The following is an 18,203-nucleotide window of genomic DNA, read 5'->3' as shown; positions in this document are numbered from 1 at the left end:
GATTAGTTGTGGTGGAAGAAAGAATTTAGGATACCTTCAGATATCCTCCTTTACTGTCTGATGGTCCCAGTGGTGGTGGTTCCAGTGTCTGAGAATAAAGGTCCTGAGAAGGAAAGATAGAACTTCTTGATTGGTGGTTCTTTGGTGAGCTAGAAAGGGTATGCCAGTTACTAATTCTAGTGGGACTGAGACAAAAGTAAGGAATGTAACTTCATGTCATTGATGAGTAAGAGCCCCATTGGATGCCTGATAGCAGAACTCTTTGATTAAATAATATACAATCAGAAATATCACTTCTAGTTTTCTTAGATTTTTTTTTCTCCTATAAAAACAATGCATAGTAAATTCCCAGTTTTTTGAAATCCAGTCAAAAAGCTCAGAGTTTCATTTCATTTTTTTCCCTCCTTTCCCTCTTTTATGTTATTATGCAAAGAGGGATAAATGAAGGTGAACTGGGTATGACACAAGAGAAATAATTGAAAGAGCAGTGATCAAGTTAGGCTACCAGATCACAAATACTGCCCAAGTACCAATGTTTTCTACTCCTGTAATTTCATGTCATGGTAACCAATGTCCATTGTATTGTCCCTGAAGTGTAGCAAGATCCTGATGACAAAATAAGTTGGGTCTGTCTTCTACAGTTGATGCCAGGCATTCCAGAAACTGACTTCCCTTTGCTGTTCTCAAACTCTTAGAAAGCAATTATGTTGAGATTCATTTCAATTTGTGTGTTAAATTTATTACTTTTAATGTCTTCTTTTCACATCTGAAATTCTGAATCTTTACATGGCAGGTAGAATAATATTAATACACCAGAGCTTTTCCTTAGCCAGGACAAGGCACTCCTAAACCCATGCTGGTGAGTAGCTGTTAAGTTTCCACAGGAAGAGAGGAAACATACTCCTATTATATCTAGACATGTTCATGAATGGTGGTAAGTGAGGTCAGGGAACTTGTTATGGACCAATTCCACTAAGCACCTTAAAGATGGGAAACTTGAAGAATAAATTGCTTTTAGGAAAATGCAGTGTGTGGTTAGGCAAATTTTAAGGGCTACTAATAAAGAAACTTCTGTCTTTCCATCTCAGCATGCCAGCCTCAGCTTCCCTTTAAGAAAATAAGAAAAAGAAAAGAAAATGTGCCCAAACTAAAACCCAGGAGAGACAAAATCTGTCTGGTGTGTTTCAAGTGGTGGCTTCAACTCAGACTGCTGAACAGTGACCATGTGATTTGCCTTTGTGTGAAATGTTCCTCAGGCAGCCTGAAGGAAATTCCTGAGGCAACTAGAAACCTGTCTCTCTGGAGAGCTCTGTCTTCTGATGCCCACTATTGTGGAGTAAAGAATGAAAGTGTATGGTCACTGCAGAATGAGGAAGGGCATAGCTGGGATGTCCAAGCTCAGGACCATCTGGTTCTGGGATGACTTGTGGAGTCACAGTAAAATGGGGCAAGGTCTGTGTCAAGGAAAAGGGTTCTGCCTTCCCTGTAGATGACTTCCTACAGGGGGCAGGTGGGGAGGCGTGGGGGGGGGGCGGGAACACTGCCTCTCAAGCAGTGGCTCTACATCCTCCCCCTCTCTCAGTCTGTTGGTATAATCTCAACTGGCTCCAAGCTCATCGGCGGACAACTAGATCATATCCTTTCTCCATTTCCATTAGCTAACATGAAAAAGAGTTTTAAAGACTGTGGCTCACAAAAAGTATTCAGTAAATGTTTATTGAAAAATAAATGAGTGAAGGAACATGTAAATGATACGTGATATGCTAAGAATGCTTAGGAATCACTTGGGGAGCTTGTGAGCAAAGCAGATATTCATGTCCACCCCTTGGGGGTGCTGACTCAGTAGGTAGGTTGTGGGCCCAGGAATTTTCATTTTAACAAGCTCTCGTAGTGATTCTGGTATGAACACCCCTTAGAAGGACCGCACACTGAGAAAAACTGCCGTAGATTCAACTGAGCTGGAGGGAAACTCAATTAAATGCCCTCTCTCTTTTGCTGGCATCTGGGCATAACAGATTATGTGTTAGTTAACAGTGGGAGCAAAGGGTTTTAAGTGAACAGTTCACAGGTTTTCAAAATTTTTAATCATGAAAGATCATTTATATAGAGAAGTAATTGAGTTCAGCTGCCCTGTCTTGGTTTGTAGATGACATAACATCATAAAGAGAAGGAATGTTTGTCCCTATTCTTTTTCTTTTTCATTTATCTATTTGAGATTTCTCTGTGTATTATTTTCATGATGTTCTTCAGGCACATGACATACAATTCTAGATTTTTCTATCCTACTGAATTTATATAGAGATATGATTGTGAGCCAGAGCGCCCAGAGGTAGTGTCCATCGTCAAGATTCCGGAGCATCCTGCTTATGCCCCCTTCAAACTTCCCTGTGATGGTACTTGGAATTGCAGTGGTCACTCAGTGCATATCCCTTAGATTCCAGTAGTCTGTGATAATACCAGCTGAGCAGTGGTCAGTTAACTTCGGGACCAAGGCCAAAGCAGCCATAACTGACGGCTACATTAGTAGAGATAATACCCCCACCCCTGCCCCCTGTCTGCTCTACCCTACATCCTTCTAAAACTAAGGAAGAGATTCTGGACAGGGAGGGTGAGGAATAGAACATCCAGGGCTTTCATTTGAAAAAGCATGTTCAAACTTAAAATTAATTTTATGTTTGAATTTTTTAAATGATGCCTGGTATTAAATATTAAATGTGGAAAATTGAGCTGAACAAAATTTTCTCGGCTCCTGAGCATATGAGAAAGATGCAATGATATAATTGCTTGGGTAAGGTGGGGGCAGGTACCTCTAAGAGGGAGATATTTAATTTTTACATTTGTCTCACATAAAATTTATGTTTAAAGCATTTGGGAATTTTGTTCCAGCCATTGGCTCTTCTCTACTTCCATTTTCAGAGGCACATGCATAGAAGTTTGCAGTTTAGGGATAGCATTGATAACTTTTGCTTCTTTTCCCCCAAATAATTAAAGAATTTCAAAGTTTAATATATAGAGAGACAGACAGATAGGTGATAGTTAGATGATAGATAAGTGATAGACAAATAGAAAGATAGATAGATAGATGGAAGGAAGGAAGGAGTGTTTCTCAAAGTGTGGTCTAAGACTGCCTGTTGTAAGTCTGACTGAGTCTTAACTTCTTCCCTAATCATTCAGCCATTGCTGAAATAAGCAAGCTCCCTCACACCTGCTCCTTTTCCTCTGTTTTCTCCCAATTGCTAGAATCACCCATTCACCAGGTTGCCCAAACTGGAAAACTTGGGCTTATGCCTTTTGCTTTGTTTGCTCTCATCCATTACATAATCAGCCACAGCTCTGCCACGTTTTCTCATAAATATGTCTCTGATCCACCCGCTTCTGTCTACTCCTAGTTCCCAAGACCAGTCTCTTTCTCTTGGGCCCAAAATACTACAGCTGTCTACTTCAAATTGATCCTTTCCACAGCCACCAGAATGGTCCACTTAAAATGCAGGTAAGACCAGGATACTGCCATGTTTGACATTTCTTGTAGAATAAAATCCTAAGCTCCTTGGATTGATATATAAGACCCTCTGTGATCTGTCCTCTGCTTACTTCTCTGCCTTTATACTTTGTTTTTCCCTTTCTCATATCATGAAATTCCTTTTAGCTGGGCTTTTTGCACAAGCTATTTCCATTGCCTGGAAAATCTGAACCACATCTTCTCCTACCTGACTCCTGCCCATATTTTAATACTCAACTCAAGTGAGTTGGATGAGTTCAAGAAAAATTTCCTGAATCTCTAAAGCCAGATTAGGCTCTTCTTTTATTCATTAAAAAATTCATAAAAATCAGTGGGTATTTCTGTCTTTGCTTTTAGCATGTTGTAGCATTATTAGCTCTTTCACCTCATTCTGAAGAGCTTCTTAAAATTAGGAACCATATCTTAGACAATTTCCTGTGTACATCATTTAGCAGAGAGCACAGGATAATTGGGGTGCTAGATGAATAGGTAAATGTTAGAGAGCATGCATAACTGTGCTCTTGATGCAGTGCTCTGAAGCCACTGCTTAGAAGAACCAAATGGTTTTATAGGGTCTTGGCATTTTTGTCTAATTAAAGGATACTTTGAGCTTGAGTTGATATACTTCATATGTTCCCCGAATTGGAAGATTAGTTAGGGAATTGAACTAATAATTATTACTCAGTAAAAGTGATGCAGATAAAATATGTACTCAAGGAAGAAACTGTAAGTGGGTAGCACCAGATGTCTGCTTTGAAAATATTTACTGAAAGTGAAAGTGAGAGATTGAAATTACTTCATCTATTGCTTAATTTAGTGATCTAAGAGACTTTAATATGTTACTTTCAATAATGTTGGCTGGGTTACACTGTGAATTAGAGAAAGTACTATTAGAAGAAAAACTACACTGTTAAACTCAGGCTATTCTTGCTTTAATCTTTAAATATGCCATTGGCTAATGTCTAGAGATAATTATGTACATAATTATATTGAAGTATTTTGTCATTTTCATTTAAAGGCAAATGTGGCTTAGGATTTGTTTTTCTGTTAGCATTAGGTTATTCAACTGTATCAGGTATCATGGATAGAAATATTTTATTATATCAGGTATCACGGATAGCTGGTATAAAATAGAAGTTTTAGTTTATCCCATTGTGACAACCAAAAATGTCTGCACACATGGTCAAATCTCCTTTTGGAGGCAAAATCATCCCCAGTTGAGAAGCGCTGCTTTTAAACATTTCCTCTTAAAGATGGAGGGTAGGTAATTGATTACACTGGAAACCCAACAGATACATCCTAGTGATGTAAAAGGGATGCTTTAACTTTAGACACACTTCCTTTTTCATTTTATAAAACACTGAAATTTACATTTACATTTACATCCCAATTTACATTTGGGAAATTAGCTGGTCAATTCTAGTCACTAAACACAGAAAGGCTAAGGGATTATTTTCTCATCTTATTGTCAGTCATCTCTTGTAAGAAAGTTGAATGTGGCCAGTTTGTCTGAAAGTGTTTGAATTTCCATATATTACTGCTTTATGAATTACAAGCAGATCAATCAATTGATTGATGTGTTAAGCAAAATATTTAATTTTTACCATTATTTTATTTACAGTAACGTCTACTTAGAACTATTTAAGAATAATACAATATAAAATTCATTTCAATGAATAAATGAAGAAAATATTTTACTTCATCAAGATGAATTTTTTGTATAATGTTAGCTTATGTGAGCAAAGATTCTGAGATAAACCTAGTAATTAGCACAAGGAGGCTACATAAGTTAAGGATGAGTATAATTAAAGCTAATTTTTAACCATTAAATTGAGCATGATCACATGGACAGAAATACTAGGTTTTAGCCCTAATTCTGATTAATTAATATCCTAGCTGAGTTACCTAGAGTAAATAGTTTTATCTTTAGTTTTCTCCTCTATAGAATGACAGGATTGGGTTAGATAAGGGTTGGCAAACTTTTTCTATAAAAGGCCAGATGGTGAAGTGGCTTTGTGGGTCATGGATCCTGTCTGTCACAACTGTTCAGCTTTGCCATTGTAGTTTGAGAAAGCAGCCACCTACAATACATAACAAATGAATGTAGTTGTGTTCCAGCTAAACTTACTTATGAACACTGTGCTATGGTCTGAGTGTTCATGTGCTGAAGGTCCATATGTTGAAATCCTAACCCCAAAGGGGATGGTATAAGTAGGTGGGGCATTCGGGAGGTACTTCAGTCATGAGTGTGGAAACCTTATGAATGGTACTGGTGCCTTGTAAAAGAGGCTCCAGAGAGCTCGCTATCCCCTTCCAGCAAAGAGAAGTCTGTGCCCTAGAAGAGGGCCCTACCCCTGACCACGGTAGAACCCTGATCTTGAGCTTCCAGCCTCCAGAATTGTGGGCAATAAATTTCTGCTGTTTATAACCTGCCCAGTCTGTGGTATTTTGTTATAACAGCCTGAACAGACTAAGACAGATTGAAATTTGAATTTCATGTAATTATCACATGTCATGAAATATTATTCTCATTTTCATTTTTTCAACCAGTTTTAAATGTAAAAACTATCGTTAGTTTATTGGCTATACACAAACAGAGGGCAGGTGGTAGTTGGCCTGTGGAGTGCAGTTTACCAATCATGAGATTATTGTTAAGTTCCCTTATAGCTCTAATATTCTTGGATTAATTCATAATAATAGAAAGCCATTTCATGCTCCTATTTATTTTAAAATTAGTTTGATATTTGAAAGAGCTGAGAGTAAATCATTTATTATAATAATGTTATCTCATGCTCACTGGAGAGCGGTGTGGAGTAGACTTACTGTCTCGTGTTGTAGCTCACATTTTGTAAATGTTAGTAGGGAATGCTTGTTTTCTATCTCCAGCAATCTGAATGTCTCTGTCCTTCAGAAGATGTCATTATTCACAAACTATTTTGAAAGGTACAGAGACTACAAGTGAAATGATATTAAAACAACATTAAAAAGCCCTTTTCAGTTTACAGAGTTCTTTACTTTACATCAAACAAACTGAACTTCATAGCAACCCTGTGACACAAGTATAGAAAACACGGCTATCCCTCTTTCGAGCTGAAGAATTGACCCACCTAGGTTACCCACATCATTGGACTTTGCTGTTCCCGAGCTCAGAATTCCCTCTGTTGCGTGCTTCTTACATCTGCCCCATCCCCACCACCTTCACTCTCTCTGCATCTGAAACCCAGCTAGATGATAGCGTTACTTGTGCATTGGTAATACACACAAGCGGATCATTTGGGTACTTGCTACCAAAATAATTAAATGGCATATTCTCAAAATGATCATTGACAAAATAGGAAAACTTCTCCAAATTTTAATTTCCTTAATTATAAATTAAATAAAAATATTGCTTTATGTTCATAAATTAATATGTTTGGTGTTGGCCTACTCTATAGCCAGTATTCAGTTAATATGAGTTCCTCCCTTCCAGCCTAATAAAACAGAAATGGTGCAGTGCAAATGAACAAAATTCAAGATGTCTTTTGTAATAATTTGGGTTTAGGTAATACATACTATTCAAATGCAGCTAATTACACTTCGTAGTTATTGTAGGTTGTATTAGTTAGGGTTCTCCAAAGAAACAGAATGTGTGTGTGTGTGTGTGTGTGTGTGTGTGAATAAAAAGATTTATTTTAAGGAATTGGCTTACATGATTGTGGAAGCTTGGCAAGTCCAAAATCTGATGCTGGACACTGGCAGGCTGGAGACTCAGGAAAGGCCTGCAGTTTTATTCCAAAGGCAGTCTTCTGTAGAACCAGGAATCACTGATGTTGCCGATGATTTTCAAAGTCAGTCTTTTGGAGTATTCCGTCCTGTTTGGGGGAGGGTCAGCCTTTTGTTCTATTCAGGCCTTAAACCAACTACATGAAGCCCACTCACATTATGGGGGGCAATCTGCTTTACTCAAATAGCACTGATTTAAATGTAAGTCTCAGCCAAACACACCCTTACAGAAATATCCACAATAATGTTCGGCCAAATATCAGAGCACGGTGGCCTAGACAAGTTGACACATAAAATTGGCCATTGCATAGATCACTGTTACAGTTAAAGTTATTATTTTAGATGTAACAACATGAGCTTGAACTGTGAAGGTCCATTTATATGTGGATTTTTTTTTCAGTAAATATGTACTGCAGTACTACATGATCTGAGGTTGGTTGAATTCAGAGATGTGGAACTGTGGATATAGACGGCTGGCTTTAAAGTTACTTGTGGATTTTCAACTGTGTGGAGAGTCATTGCCCCTAACTTCTGTATTATTGTTCAAGGGTCAACTGTACTTTGCTTGCAAATAACAGAAATCCACTCATGCTAACTTAAATAAAGATTTTCTTCTAAGGCTAATCTCTGGGATATCTAGCAACTGGAATGGAAATACATCCAGACAACACAGGGACCCAAGCTTCACTGTGATGGGGCCCTAGAATCTCTCATTTTGGCTTCTCTTAGCCCATCTATTCTGTATTCCCATTTTTCTTTGTAGACTAGCTTCCTCTGTCACTCTATATTTCTCTCATACTTGCCACAGTGTGCAGTTCTATATGATCTTCCTGTTGCATTCCTTACATCTTACCAATTTGTCTCTCCCATTCTCCTAAGGAATCTCCCTGACTCAGGTTTGGTCAGATATCCATCCTTGCCTACATATCTTTGGTCAAGGAAATTGAATCACCTGATATAAATATGGCCACCTAGACACATTCTTCTAGTAGGTGATGTGGGCAGGGGCAGATTCTCTTAGCAAGGATATAGGCACAACGCTTCACTAATTCAATTAGCATGAATCCCCTACACACACAATAGCTTAATGTTTCTGGAAGTCATCCAGGCCCAAAAGTTACAGCAAGTAATCCAAAACTAAAATTTCATTCTGCAAGTGCAGATAAACAGTCTGCACCTTTTCACTAATATGTAACAGGAGGAAATGGATTCCAATTATAGAACCTGATTTTATGTGTACTAGAAAGACAATATTTCTGAGGAAGGGGGTTAGAGAACCAGGGAAAATAGTAGGCTCTCCTCCATTAGAATCAAGAAGAAATGCTTTTTAGAGTCCACTACAAGATGGCATGATGGGCTCCAATGTCCCTTAAATGCCTCCTTGAGTTCTCCCATTTTTTCATGGTTTCACCACTGCTGAAAGGTCCTATGGAGCTTTTAATGGGGTTTGTCAGCTCTTCTCACTGAATGAAATTGCACCATCCCAAATGTATATCCCTGAGAAAAGCAAAATAGCACATTGTTTAGAAGTAGTAACGTGATGGTGAACTAAATATGAGAAAAGTTTTATGTTTTTAAAAAATTAACCATGCTAAAGGAATTCAGTCTGAGAGATTAGTGTTTTAATCAGGATATTCCTATTTTCCTCAGTGTTCATTTGAAGGGGAAAAGTTCATAGATTTTTAATGCTGTCAAAGTGAGTATTGTTTTGTTTCTAGGTGTACAGCAAGCAATTCACAAATCAAAACAGGAATATAAAATTAGCTTTTCTCCCCATTCATTTATTCATTCTTCACACTCTTATTCATTCTACAATTATCTATTGCTATGTGTCAGAAATGCGCAAAGGTATTAGAAATTCAGAGATGAAGAATAATAGGCTCCCCATCAAAAGGAGGTAAAATGAAGTTAGGGAGACAGACAAGCAAATTGGAAGGGATACTGTGGTTTGATAATTGGTGAACATAGATAAGGGGCACCAAATAATAGCCTGGAAGGTACTAGAAAAGGTAACTCCTGAACTGAATATTGAAAGAGATACCTATGGGAAGTTAGGTGGAAAGAATATTCCAGATAAATAGAGTGGCATGTTACAAAGGCAAGGCGATCCTGGAGAGTATACCCCATGGAGAGCACTCTCATGAGGGAAGCTGAAGTATCAAGTGTAAAGGGATTGTCATGGAGAGAAATGGGCCAAAAAGAGTGCCATGTAGCTAAGGGACTACTTCTGGTGGTGGGTGTGGGGTGTATTTATATTGCTCTGGCGTGTACAGCTCGTACTCACTTGACAGTCTGCCCAGTTTAGGCTGCTCACATTGAAGTGCAAGCTGCCACCTCCTCACCCTCTACCTCAGAGAAGCTCTGTAGATAGTACCACTGCCCCCAGCTGCGCAAATGCAGAGGTGAACTCAGATTCATTAATCATTAAATGTAGGAATTGTTCAGCAGCTGCAGGATGCTCTATTAAGAGTGTTACACTGTAGGAGAGCTCTTCATTTTTCTTCTCCTTCTTCCTTTTTTTTTGTGCCCCTGGCAAACTCACTTTGCCTCATCATAGAGAAATGTTTTGTCCTGTTTTATACATGCTAAAATGTCTTCATCCAGAGTGATAATGGCCTTATGAAAATTATAGTAAACAAAAGCTATGACACAGAACATCTTTCTTTTGCTCTGGACAGCTATAAAATGTTAGGCACAGGGGATAATGAGCTTGCTGTGTAGTTGTCAATAATGGCATATCACTGAGTAGAGGGAGTAGGTGTGCCTTCAGATGTGTCCCCATTTAGCAAACAGGTGAACTCTGGACATCAAGACTGTTTAAATCTGAACTGACTTCTCTGGGATTTCAGTCATCCTCCATCATCCTGTAAAAGCCTCTACCAGGTGAACTACTCAAGTGAACAGTTAAACATCATCAAGAAGACTTTCTAAAGTTGAGGTAAACTTACATCCAGTAAAATTCATGAGTTTTCATTCTAAGCTCAATAATTTTTTGGAAATGTAATCACCTGTATGAGCACTACCCTTATCAAGGCATATTAGTTTACATCACTCTAAAGAGTTCTTGGTGCTCTTTCCCAGTTAATACCATTACAACCAGCACTACCCAAGGTAACCACTGTCAAGGTTTTATCATTCTATATTAGTTTTGCCTGACTTAGAATTTTGCATAAGTGGAATCATACAGTGTGTACTCTTGTGTCTGCTTTCTTCCACTCAACATAGTGTTTCTGAGATTCATCTATTTTGTTTTGTCTGTCATTCTGTGTAATATCACATTGTATGAAAACTATAACTGGTTATCCTTTTTCTTGTTAATGGACACTTGGGTTCTTTCCCACTTTGAGTTCCTATGGATAAAGATGCTGTAAACATTCTTGTGAACCTATGCACTCATTTGTGTTGGCTATATACTAAGATTGGAGTTGCTGGGTTATAGCGTAGGCATATATTTGACCTTAGTAGAAACTGCCAAAGAGTTTTTCAAAATGGCCATACCATTTTATACTCCCTTTTACACAATATATGGGAGTTTCAGTTGCTGCATATTCTCACCAAAATTAGCATTGTCTGTCTTTCTTTTAAGTTTAGCCTTTCTGTTGGGTGTATAGTTGTATCTTACTGCATCATAGTTTTCATCTCCCTGCTGAGTAATGTGATGTTAAATTTCACATGTAAACATATTAAAAAAATAATAACAATAGCAAAAAACATATGGATAAACCTAGGGAAAGGAGAGGAAAATTAATTTTTATTGAGTTATTGTGGCTAGAAACCATGATGCATGATTTATATCTTGTCATTTAATCTTTAATGAGGTATTATTATCTCCAGTTTTCAGGCAAGGAATTTATGATTAAAAGACATTAAATAAAGCAGGGATAGTTATAATATTAATTACTTTGCAATGTAGTTGGAAGAAATAAATGAATCATACACATTATACACATTGTGTTGTATACTCTCAAGTACTGAGAATAGTGCTTGGCATATGAGAGGCACTCAGTATGTTTTTGCTGTTTTGAAACATAGTGCTACAAATTGTAAATAACAACCAATTAGTTTGTGGTTTTTAAGGAAAGTCAGGATGTGGTAGGCTATAGATCTACCCATCTGAAGTCAACATGAGGAAGTTTCATACAGTGTTGGCTGTGCCACTAGGGATGTCTCAGAATTAGTAGTGATGGTCACCCTTGAAGAGTTGCTAAATGGGTCTGATTATTCTGAGCTATAGTTATTCCACGCAGCTTGGTTTGGATGGAGAGTGTCCACGTTTCAGGAAGAGGGCATAGGATGTCATTAGTTGAGTGATGTAGTCACTGCTTCCACCAAACTTGTCAGGTGCCTCCTACACATCAGATGTCATACTGAGTGCTGGAAATACAAACTTGTATAGTGATTATAGTTACATTTCATGGAGCTGAAGAGAAGAAAAGACTATCTTTCTGAGTGTACTCTATTTTCCCAGCCCATCACATCTAGTTCCTTAATCAGTTACATTTAGACCATGTCAGGTGCTTTTGAAGACTTAACAGCTTCCAGGACTCTGCAGTTAGAAAGATCTTTGTGTTTGGGGCAGGCTTTTGTTTTTGGTTTTGTTTTTAGTTTGTTTTGAGGTCCCTGTAAATAAATATCAAAGATTACAGTGACACAAATGACTGTGCCAGAATTTCATAATTTTTTATTCAACTTTGACTTCTGAAATCTCACTTTATTTGGAAGCCTTCTCAAATAACCATATTTTGACCTCAGCAGCTTGAAAGACTAGTTTTCATAGGATACTCAGGTGATAAGAGAGAAGATACTCAGCAGTTTGTTCTAAGGTTCCTATTTCACTTTTTCTTTTTAGTAATTCTCATTTTGTAATAAAATTTAATAGAGGTATTTACATTGGTTACAATCAAGATTCAATGGAAAAAATAATACAAGTGTTTGAGAAAACTTCAAACAGTGCAATTCAGCATGTGATTTATTAGGGATAGGTATTTTTAAATGACCAAAGCTGTTATCCTCTTTACATACTTACATTCTTCTTACATCAAAGAGGATTTGAGGTAATAATATCTTTGCTTAAAACTAAAATCTTCTTTGGCTAGTTTTAAAATTTTTTTAGTTATACCTCAGAATTCTGTTAAAACACAAATATTGGGAGGGGGAGAAATGTCCTAGTTTGTCAGAAGGGGCAAAGCATATGTGCTGTTCTCATAATTTCAAGTCAATTCAGTAAATATTGTTGAGCATTTCCTATGTTCCATGCTCCATGCTAAGTGTAAGCAATATGAAGATGAAAATGACATACTCTATACATTCTAGGATCTGAACAACTTATGGGAGAAATCCACATGAACAACTAACCATAATGCTTTCTAATAAAAAATATAATAGAAAAATGTTCCATGTATTAAAAGAGAACACTGTGCAAAATAGCTAATTTTTCCTGAAGAAAAAGGCATCAAAAATGGGTTATATTGGGCTCATATGAATCTTAAAAGTTGATTTCAACATCTTTTATGGAGGGCAAGGACATTCCGGGTGGAGAAAATAATATATGGAAAAGCATCGTGGTGTGAGTGAGCATGGCATGTGTGGTGATTTGAAGTTGATCAGTGTAGCTGAGCAAAGTGGGCTGGAGGGAAAAGGAGGCATTGCAGAAGGAACTAGGGCAGGAAATGAGAAGGTATTCATGTGCAGTGTTCAGTAGCTTGGATTTTACATCTGAACTTGTTTCTAAAATGTTCTTAGGGGAAAATGTATTCAACAAATATTCACAGAAATCAGCTGTGTGGCAGAGTCTGAACTAGGCACTAGGAATACAGTATTGAATAAAAATTATTTCCCAGCGCTGAGAAATCCGAAGTAGAGCTAGACCGGCATAGAAGTAATGTGGTTGACTCAAGGATAGGTGGTTCTCTTACCTCATGGGATGAGAGTTGGGAGCAGAAGGGAAGGTGCTTGTTTTGCTTTACCTTTGAAAGGACACATTCCACTCACTACCAAGACAAAAATGTTCAGGTTATGAACCAAAAGCTTAATAAATCAGTAATGTCATTTCTGATTTTGCTTTGGCATGGAGAGGGTGCTTGAAATACATTTGAAAAGAAAAATTTATACTAGAACTCCACTTTCACAGATTTTGGCTCAAAACACACACATATCCCCCTAAAAAGAAAGCTGGAGTCTTGATTTAATTGCTTCTTATGAAAGGCCCAGAGAGAAAGCTGTTGGGCTTCACAGGCTTTTAACCAGTTTTGTTATCAATAATACAAGAGATGGGTGCTTAAATGTGCCTTTCTCACAGGGGAAATGCTGCCACAGGAGCTAGTGACCTAAATTGTCTTTGAACAGCAAACTTCCTAAAGTGAAGAGGACACATCTACCCTTTGGATATTAAACTAGTCACTAAACTGGGTCAGAATGCCTGCAGAGAGTGCATTTACAGTCTTCTCTCTCTCATAGAAAGTAATGTCTTGGGCCTTCATTACCGTGAAGAAAATAATTGTATTTCCTATACAAATTGCTTTTGATGAAACAAGTGTTTTACAATATTCATCTTTGACAGTATAGCCCTGCACCAATTTTTAGATTTTCTTAACTGAGTTTGAGCTAATTCCTTGGGAATTACTTATCCCTTGCTACCTGTGTTCTCCACTTTTCTCCTCTATATCTGTCTCAGTTACACATACACACACAATTCAGCCCTCCCTTCAGACATTAGAAACAGTCTTAGCAATTGTTTGAGACTGCTTCAGCAGTTTTCTTACATCAGCACCCTTGGAAGAAGGATGTCAGTGAGGACTAAGAAAAGACGCTTGGGTTGAGCGATTTGGAGGGTTCAGGGTGACTCAGTCAGAATCTATGGCAGGGTGTTCAAGGAGCAAAATACCCACAACCATCTCAAGAGCAGAGACCATACCTTGTTCATGTTTCATTGCACAACACCTACACTGAAGTCACAGATGCTTGTATGTTTCCTGAATGGATTAGTAAATGAACAAGTGGGAAGTAGAGGCAGTGGGTATACTACTTCAAGAAGATAAGCAGTGGAGGAGAGGAAACACATTGAGTTGGCTTCAGGTGGTTACATGGTCCCAAAAGAAAGGTATATTTAGCTTTTAGAAACATGACATAAAGCAAGAAAAGAAAAGATTTAGAATTCAAGCATGATTTAAGAAGAAAAGACTAGTCGGTATCAGAGGCCAGGAGTTTTCCTTGGAGCTGAGAAGTCTTAACAGTGGACACACAATAAATATTTGTTGAATAAATCAATGGGTGAGTAAAGACACTTCATCTTCTAAGACATAAAAAAGGATTGGCTCAAGGTACAAAAATTTTGATGGAGAATAAAAGGAAGTTGGAAACTCTTAAAAGATCTAATCATCTAAGATAATTGTAGTAAAGATTTAGGAAATGATCGCTGTGTGCCAGGTGTCATGTTATGTACTTTACATACATTATTTCATTTAATCCTTACTCATAAGCCTACACTGTGCGTAGTGGGGGGTAGTATTTTGGTCATTTGTAGTTAAGGAAACAAAACTTAACCTTATAGTGATCTGGACATAGGGAACAGTTGTAGCTGAACTAGGACTTGAACTTTGGGACTCTGCCTCCAGAGGTCACTGCTTCCTGATGGTAAGGGAGTGAAGCTGGAGTCTTGAATATCCTTTGCTTTTAATTTTCCAGTGGTTTCTTATTTTCTTACGCTTATGTGGATCTTGCTCTATGGATTATATATTCATTAAGCATGAAGACTTGAATATGAATTTCCTTCACATTCAAGATTTGAATTTCCTTCAGTGGCTAGCAAAATGCTTGGATTCTTGTAGTCAGTTGGCTGCTTGTTAACTGATGTGTTAATCAAAGAAGTTAAAGAAGTTAAAATTTAGGATATGAAACTTAGGAATTGGAAGTCAGAAAGGAATTAATTTTTATAAAACAGGATGAAACATAGAAATATACCAGTCCCTTGAAGTGTGGCCAATAAGATCTGAGGCTCTGGTATGTCAGGTAAAACTTCTAAAATAAAGGCACATAAAACTTCTTCCAGTGTTAAAAATAATGGACGAGGCTACAGTGCACTGTCCAGCACGTAATAGGCTCAATATACATCAACAGGGATGCAGGATATCATAGGCATTGCTTGGGTCCAAATCTCATCTCAGTCACTAGAAACTTTGGATAAATTACTTAATCTCTTTAAACCTCAGTTTCCTCATCTGTAAAGTAAACAGATGATACCTCCTTCCTAGGGTTGTTATTAACATTAAATAAAGTAATGCACATAAAGCACTTACTTAAGGCTTTACACATAGTAAATGTTCAATAAGTATTAATGATTACTATTTGATGTTGAATGAAGGAAAGGGAGCTTAGAGTCATAAGACAAATATAGCATGGATCTCCTGGAGTCCAGTTGCATTTTCTATCCTGGCATGTATGTAATGGGTACAGTGGGCTTGCCCCAGGCTTTTTAGGAAAGAACTCATCTAGAGGTACAGTCATACATACGCTTGGATCATTGAAAAGACCCCACACCAGAGAGGAGGGTTGGTTGTGGTATACAGCATTGTACCTACCCTGTGCATTTCAGGAGACAGGGATTATGAATTAAATATAGTGGGGAGATGGGAGAGTTCTTTTCTATAAAGCGCCTGAGATATTGGAAGTAGCAGCTAACATTGCTTTGGCTTCAGTGTCATGGCATGAGGCCTAAGGAATAGGGAACAGCACTTTCCCCCCTCAGCTGAGCAGCCCAGCCTGGTGCCTGCAGCAGCACCACTCTGACAGCTCTGGGAGAGAAGGAAGTAGGGATGCCCAGGGAGGCATGGATATCACTTCCTGAATGGTAGGTCTGGAGGTGGTGACACTTGTGAGATGCCATCATAGGTTTCATCTGGCCACTGCAATCTCCAGGGGAGTCCAAGACATCTTTGGATAAGACTTGAGGAGGATTAGAAATCCTTTGGGGGAGGTGGCAAGATGCCCGTGGCTGAGGAGGATGGTGGTGTTGGGGCTGAAGCCGACCGGGAATTGGAAGAGCTTCTGGAAAGTGCTCTTGATGATTTCGATAAGGCCAAACCCTCTCCAGCACCCCCTCCTACCACCACGGCCCCTGATGCTTCAGGGTCCCAGAAGAGATCGCCGGGAGACACTGCCAAAGATGCCCTCTTCGCCTCCCAAGAGAAGTTTTTCCAGGAACTGTTTGACAGCGAGCTGGCTTCCCAAGCCACTGCAGAGTTTGAGAAAGCAATGAAGGAGTTGGCTGAGGAAGAGCCCCACCTGGTAGAGCAGTTCCAAAAGCTCTCAGAGGCTGCTGGGAGAGTAGGCAGTGATGCGACTTCCCAACAAGAATTCACTTCTTGCCTAAAGGAGACATTAAGTGGACTAGCCAAGAATGCCACTGACCTTAGGAACTCTGGCATGTCAGAAGAGGAGCTGACCAAGGCCATGGAAGGGCTGGGCATGGACAAAGGAGACGGGGAAGGGACCATCCTCCCCATCATGCAGAGTATCATGCAGAACCTCCTGTCCAAGGATGTGCTGTACCCGTCACTGAAGGAGATCACAGAAAAGTATCCAGAATGGTTGCAGACTCACCGAGAATCTCTACCTCCAGAGCAGTTTGAAAAATATCAGGAACAACACAGTGTCATGGACAAAATATGTGAGCAGTTTGAGGCAGAAACCCCCACAGATAGTGAGGCCACTCAAAAGGCTCGTTTTGAGGTGGTGCTGGACCTCATGCAGCAGCTACAGGATTTGGGCCATCCTCCAAAAGAGCTTGCTGGGGAGATGCCTCCTGGCCTCAACTTTAACCTGGATGCCCTCAATCTCTCGGGCCCACCAGGTGCCAATGGCGAACAGTGTCTGATCATGTGAAACACAACATGCTTTCTTCCCTGATTCCCAGCCGTGGGGGAACGTCTGGAGTCAGCAGAACCACTGGGAGCTGAGGCAGGAGTGTCGCCTACAGGAGTGGTCTGCCCACTGCCATCTGCCATCCCACCCAGGATTGTGCCATATCAGCTGAGGCTTTCTCTCTGTACTTCTAGGAGTAAGGTCTGTTCTGCAGATCATTTCTGTGAACCCCTTCCATTGTGGTTTCTGCTGCTAGCAAAGGCCCAGCTACCTACCAGGTGAAGGAAGGTGTCCCTTTGGGAGCATGCACCTTCTTTCCTCTCCCAAAATAATGTTATACAGGGCCACACTGAGTTCACTTTTGTACCCAGGGTCTTCGTGCCTTGTCTCTACTCCCTGTCTTGGACCTGGGGAGCAGGGACAGAGTCCTAGGACTCTATATTTCTATAGTTCTCTTGGGCAGCACCTGTGGGAATGAATGGGGAGAAACTTAGCCTGGGCTGGGGGCTTAGGTCTGTCACCACACCCTCTTGCCTTCAGACTGTTCTGAATTCTCTGAAGGGAAAGTAAGTGGGGGGGCTCTTGCATCTAAAAATGCTACTCTTTCACAGTAGGTTGAAAGAGAAGCCCTGGGATTCTCCTCTCTCCAGGTACAGAGTCCTCAATTCCCTGTTCCAGCCTGAGAACTCAAGTAGCTGCCCTGTTCTTTCTATAATGCTATGTGATATGGGTGAACTCAGCCCTTGACCTTCCTTTACCCCCTGCCTCTCCTCTCATCTCTCTATTTTAAATACCTCTTTATTCCAACCCTTCTCTGAGCCCAAACTGTGACAAAGAAGGGCCCATCCTGTTTCCCCTCATCTAGTCCATCCACCACCCTCACTGGCCCCCCTATCTCCCTGGCAAACATATATAATTATAGTGTCAGGTCTAGGAAATGAATTACTGTTCTTCCCCAGATACATTTTGGCTTATTTGAGACAGCTGATTCCTTTGAATCCTGTTCATTGATTCAGGGAGGTAGCTTGGGAAAGGGGGGGGGTGGGATGCAGCCTGGGTCCTTTTTCCTGACTAATAAATATTC

General features: G+C 39.4%; 2 protein-coding genes across 7 annotated transcripts in view; both read left to right on the top strand.

The window, feature by feature from the left end:
• TRPM3 (transient receptor potential cation channel subfamily M member 3) overlaps positions 1-18,203 on the top strand; it is a gene marked incomplete at its 5' end in the record, with an annotated part of 816,760 nt that overhangs the window by 315,088 nt on the left and 483,469 nt on the right. The window lies entirely within an intron of this gene.
• Positions 16,232-18,190, top strand: LOC309800267 (peroxisomal biogenesis factor 19-like). The gene has a single exon (XM_082614317.1). It carries the CDS (start codon positions 16,241-16,243, stop codon positions 17,138-17,140), a length of 900 nt encoding a protein of 299 aa, XP_082470443.1. The 5' UTR covers positions 16,232-16,240; the 3' UTR covers positions 17,141-18,190.

Source organism: Mesoplodon mirus, assembly GCF_964341445.2.
Source record: "Mesoplodon mirus genome assembly, chromosome: 1".
Taxonomy (NCBI): Eukaryota; Metazoa; Chordata; class Mammalia; order Artiodactyla; family Ziphiidae; genus Mesoplodon; species Mesoplodon mirus.
This window is presented reverse-complemented; position numbering and strand designations above follow the sequence as displayed.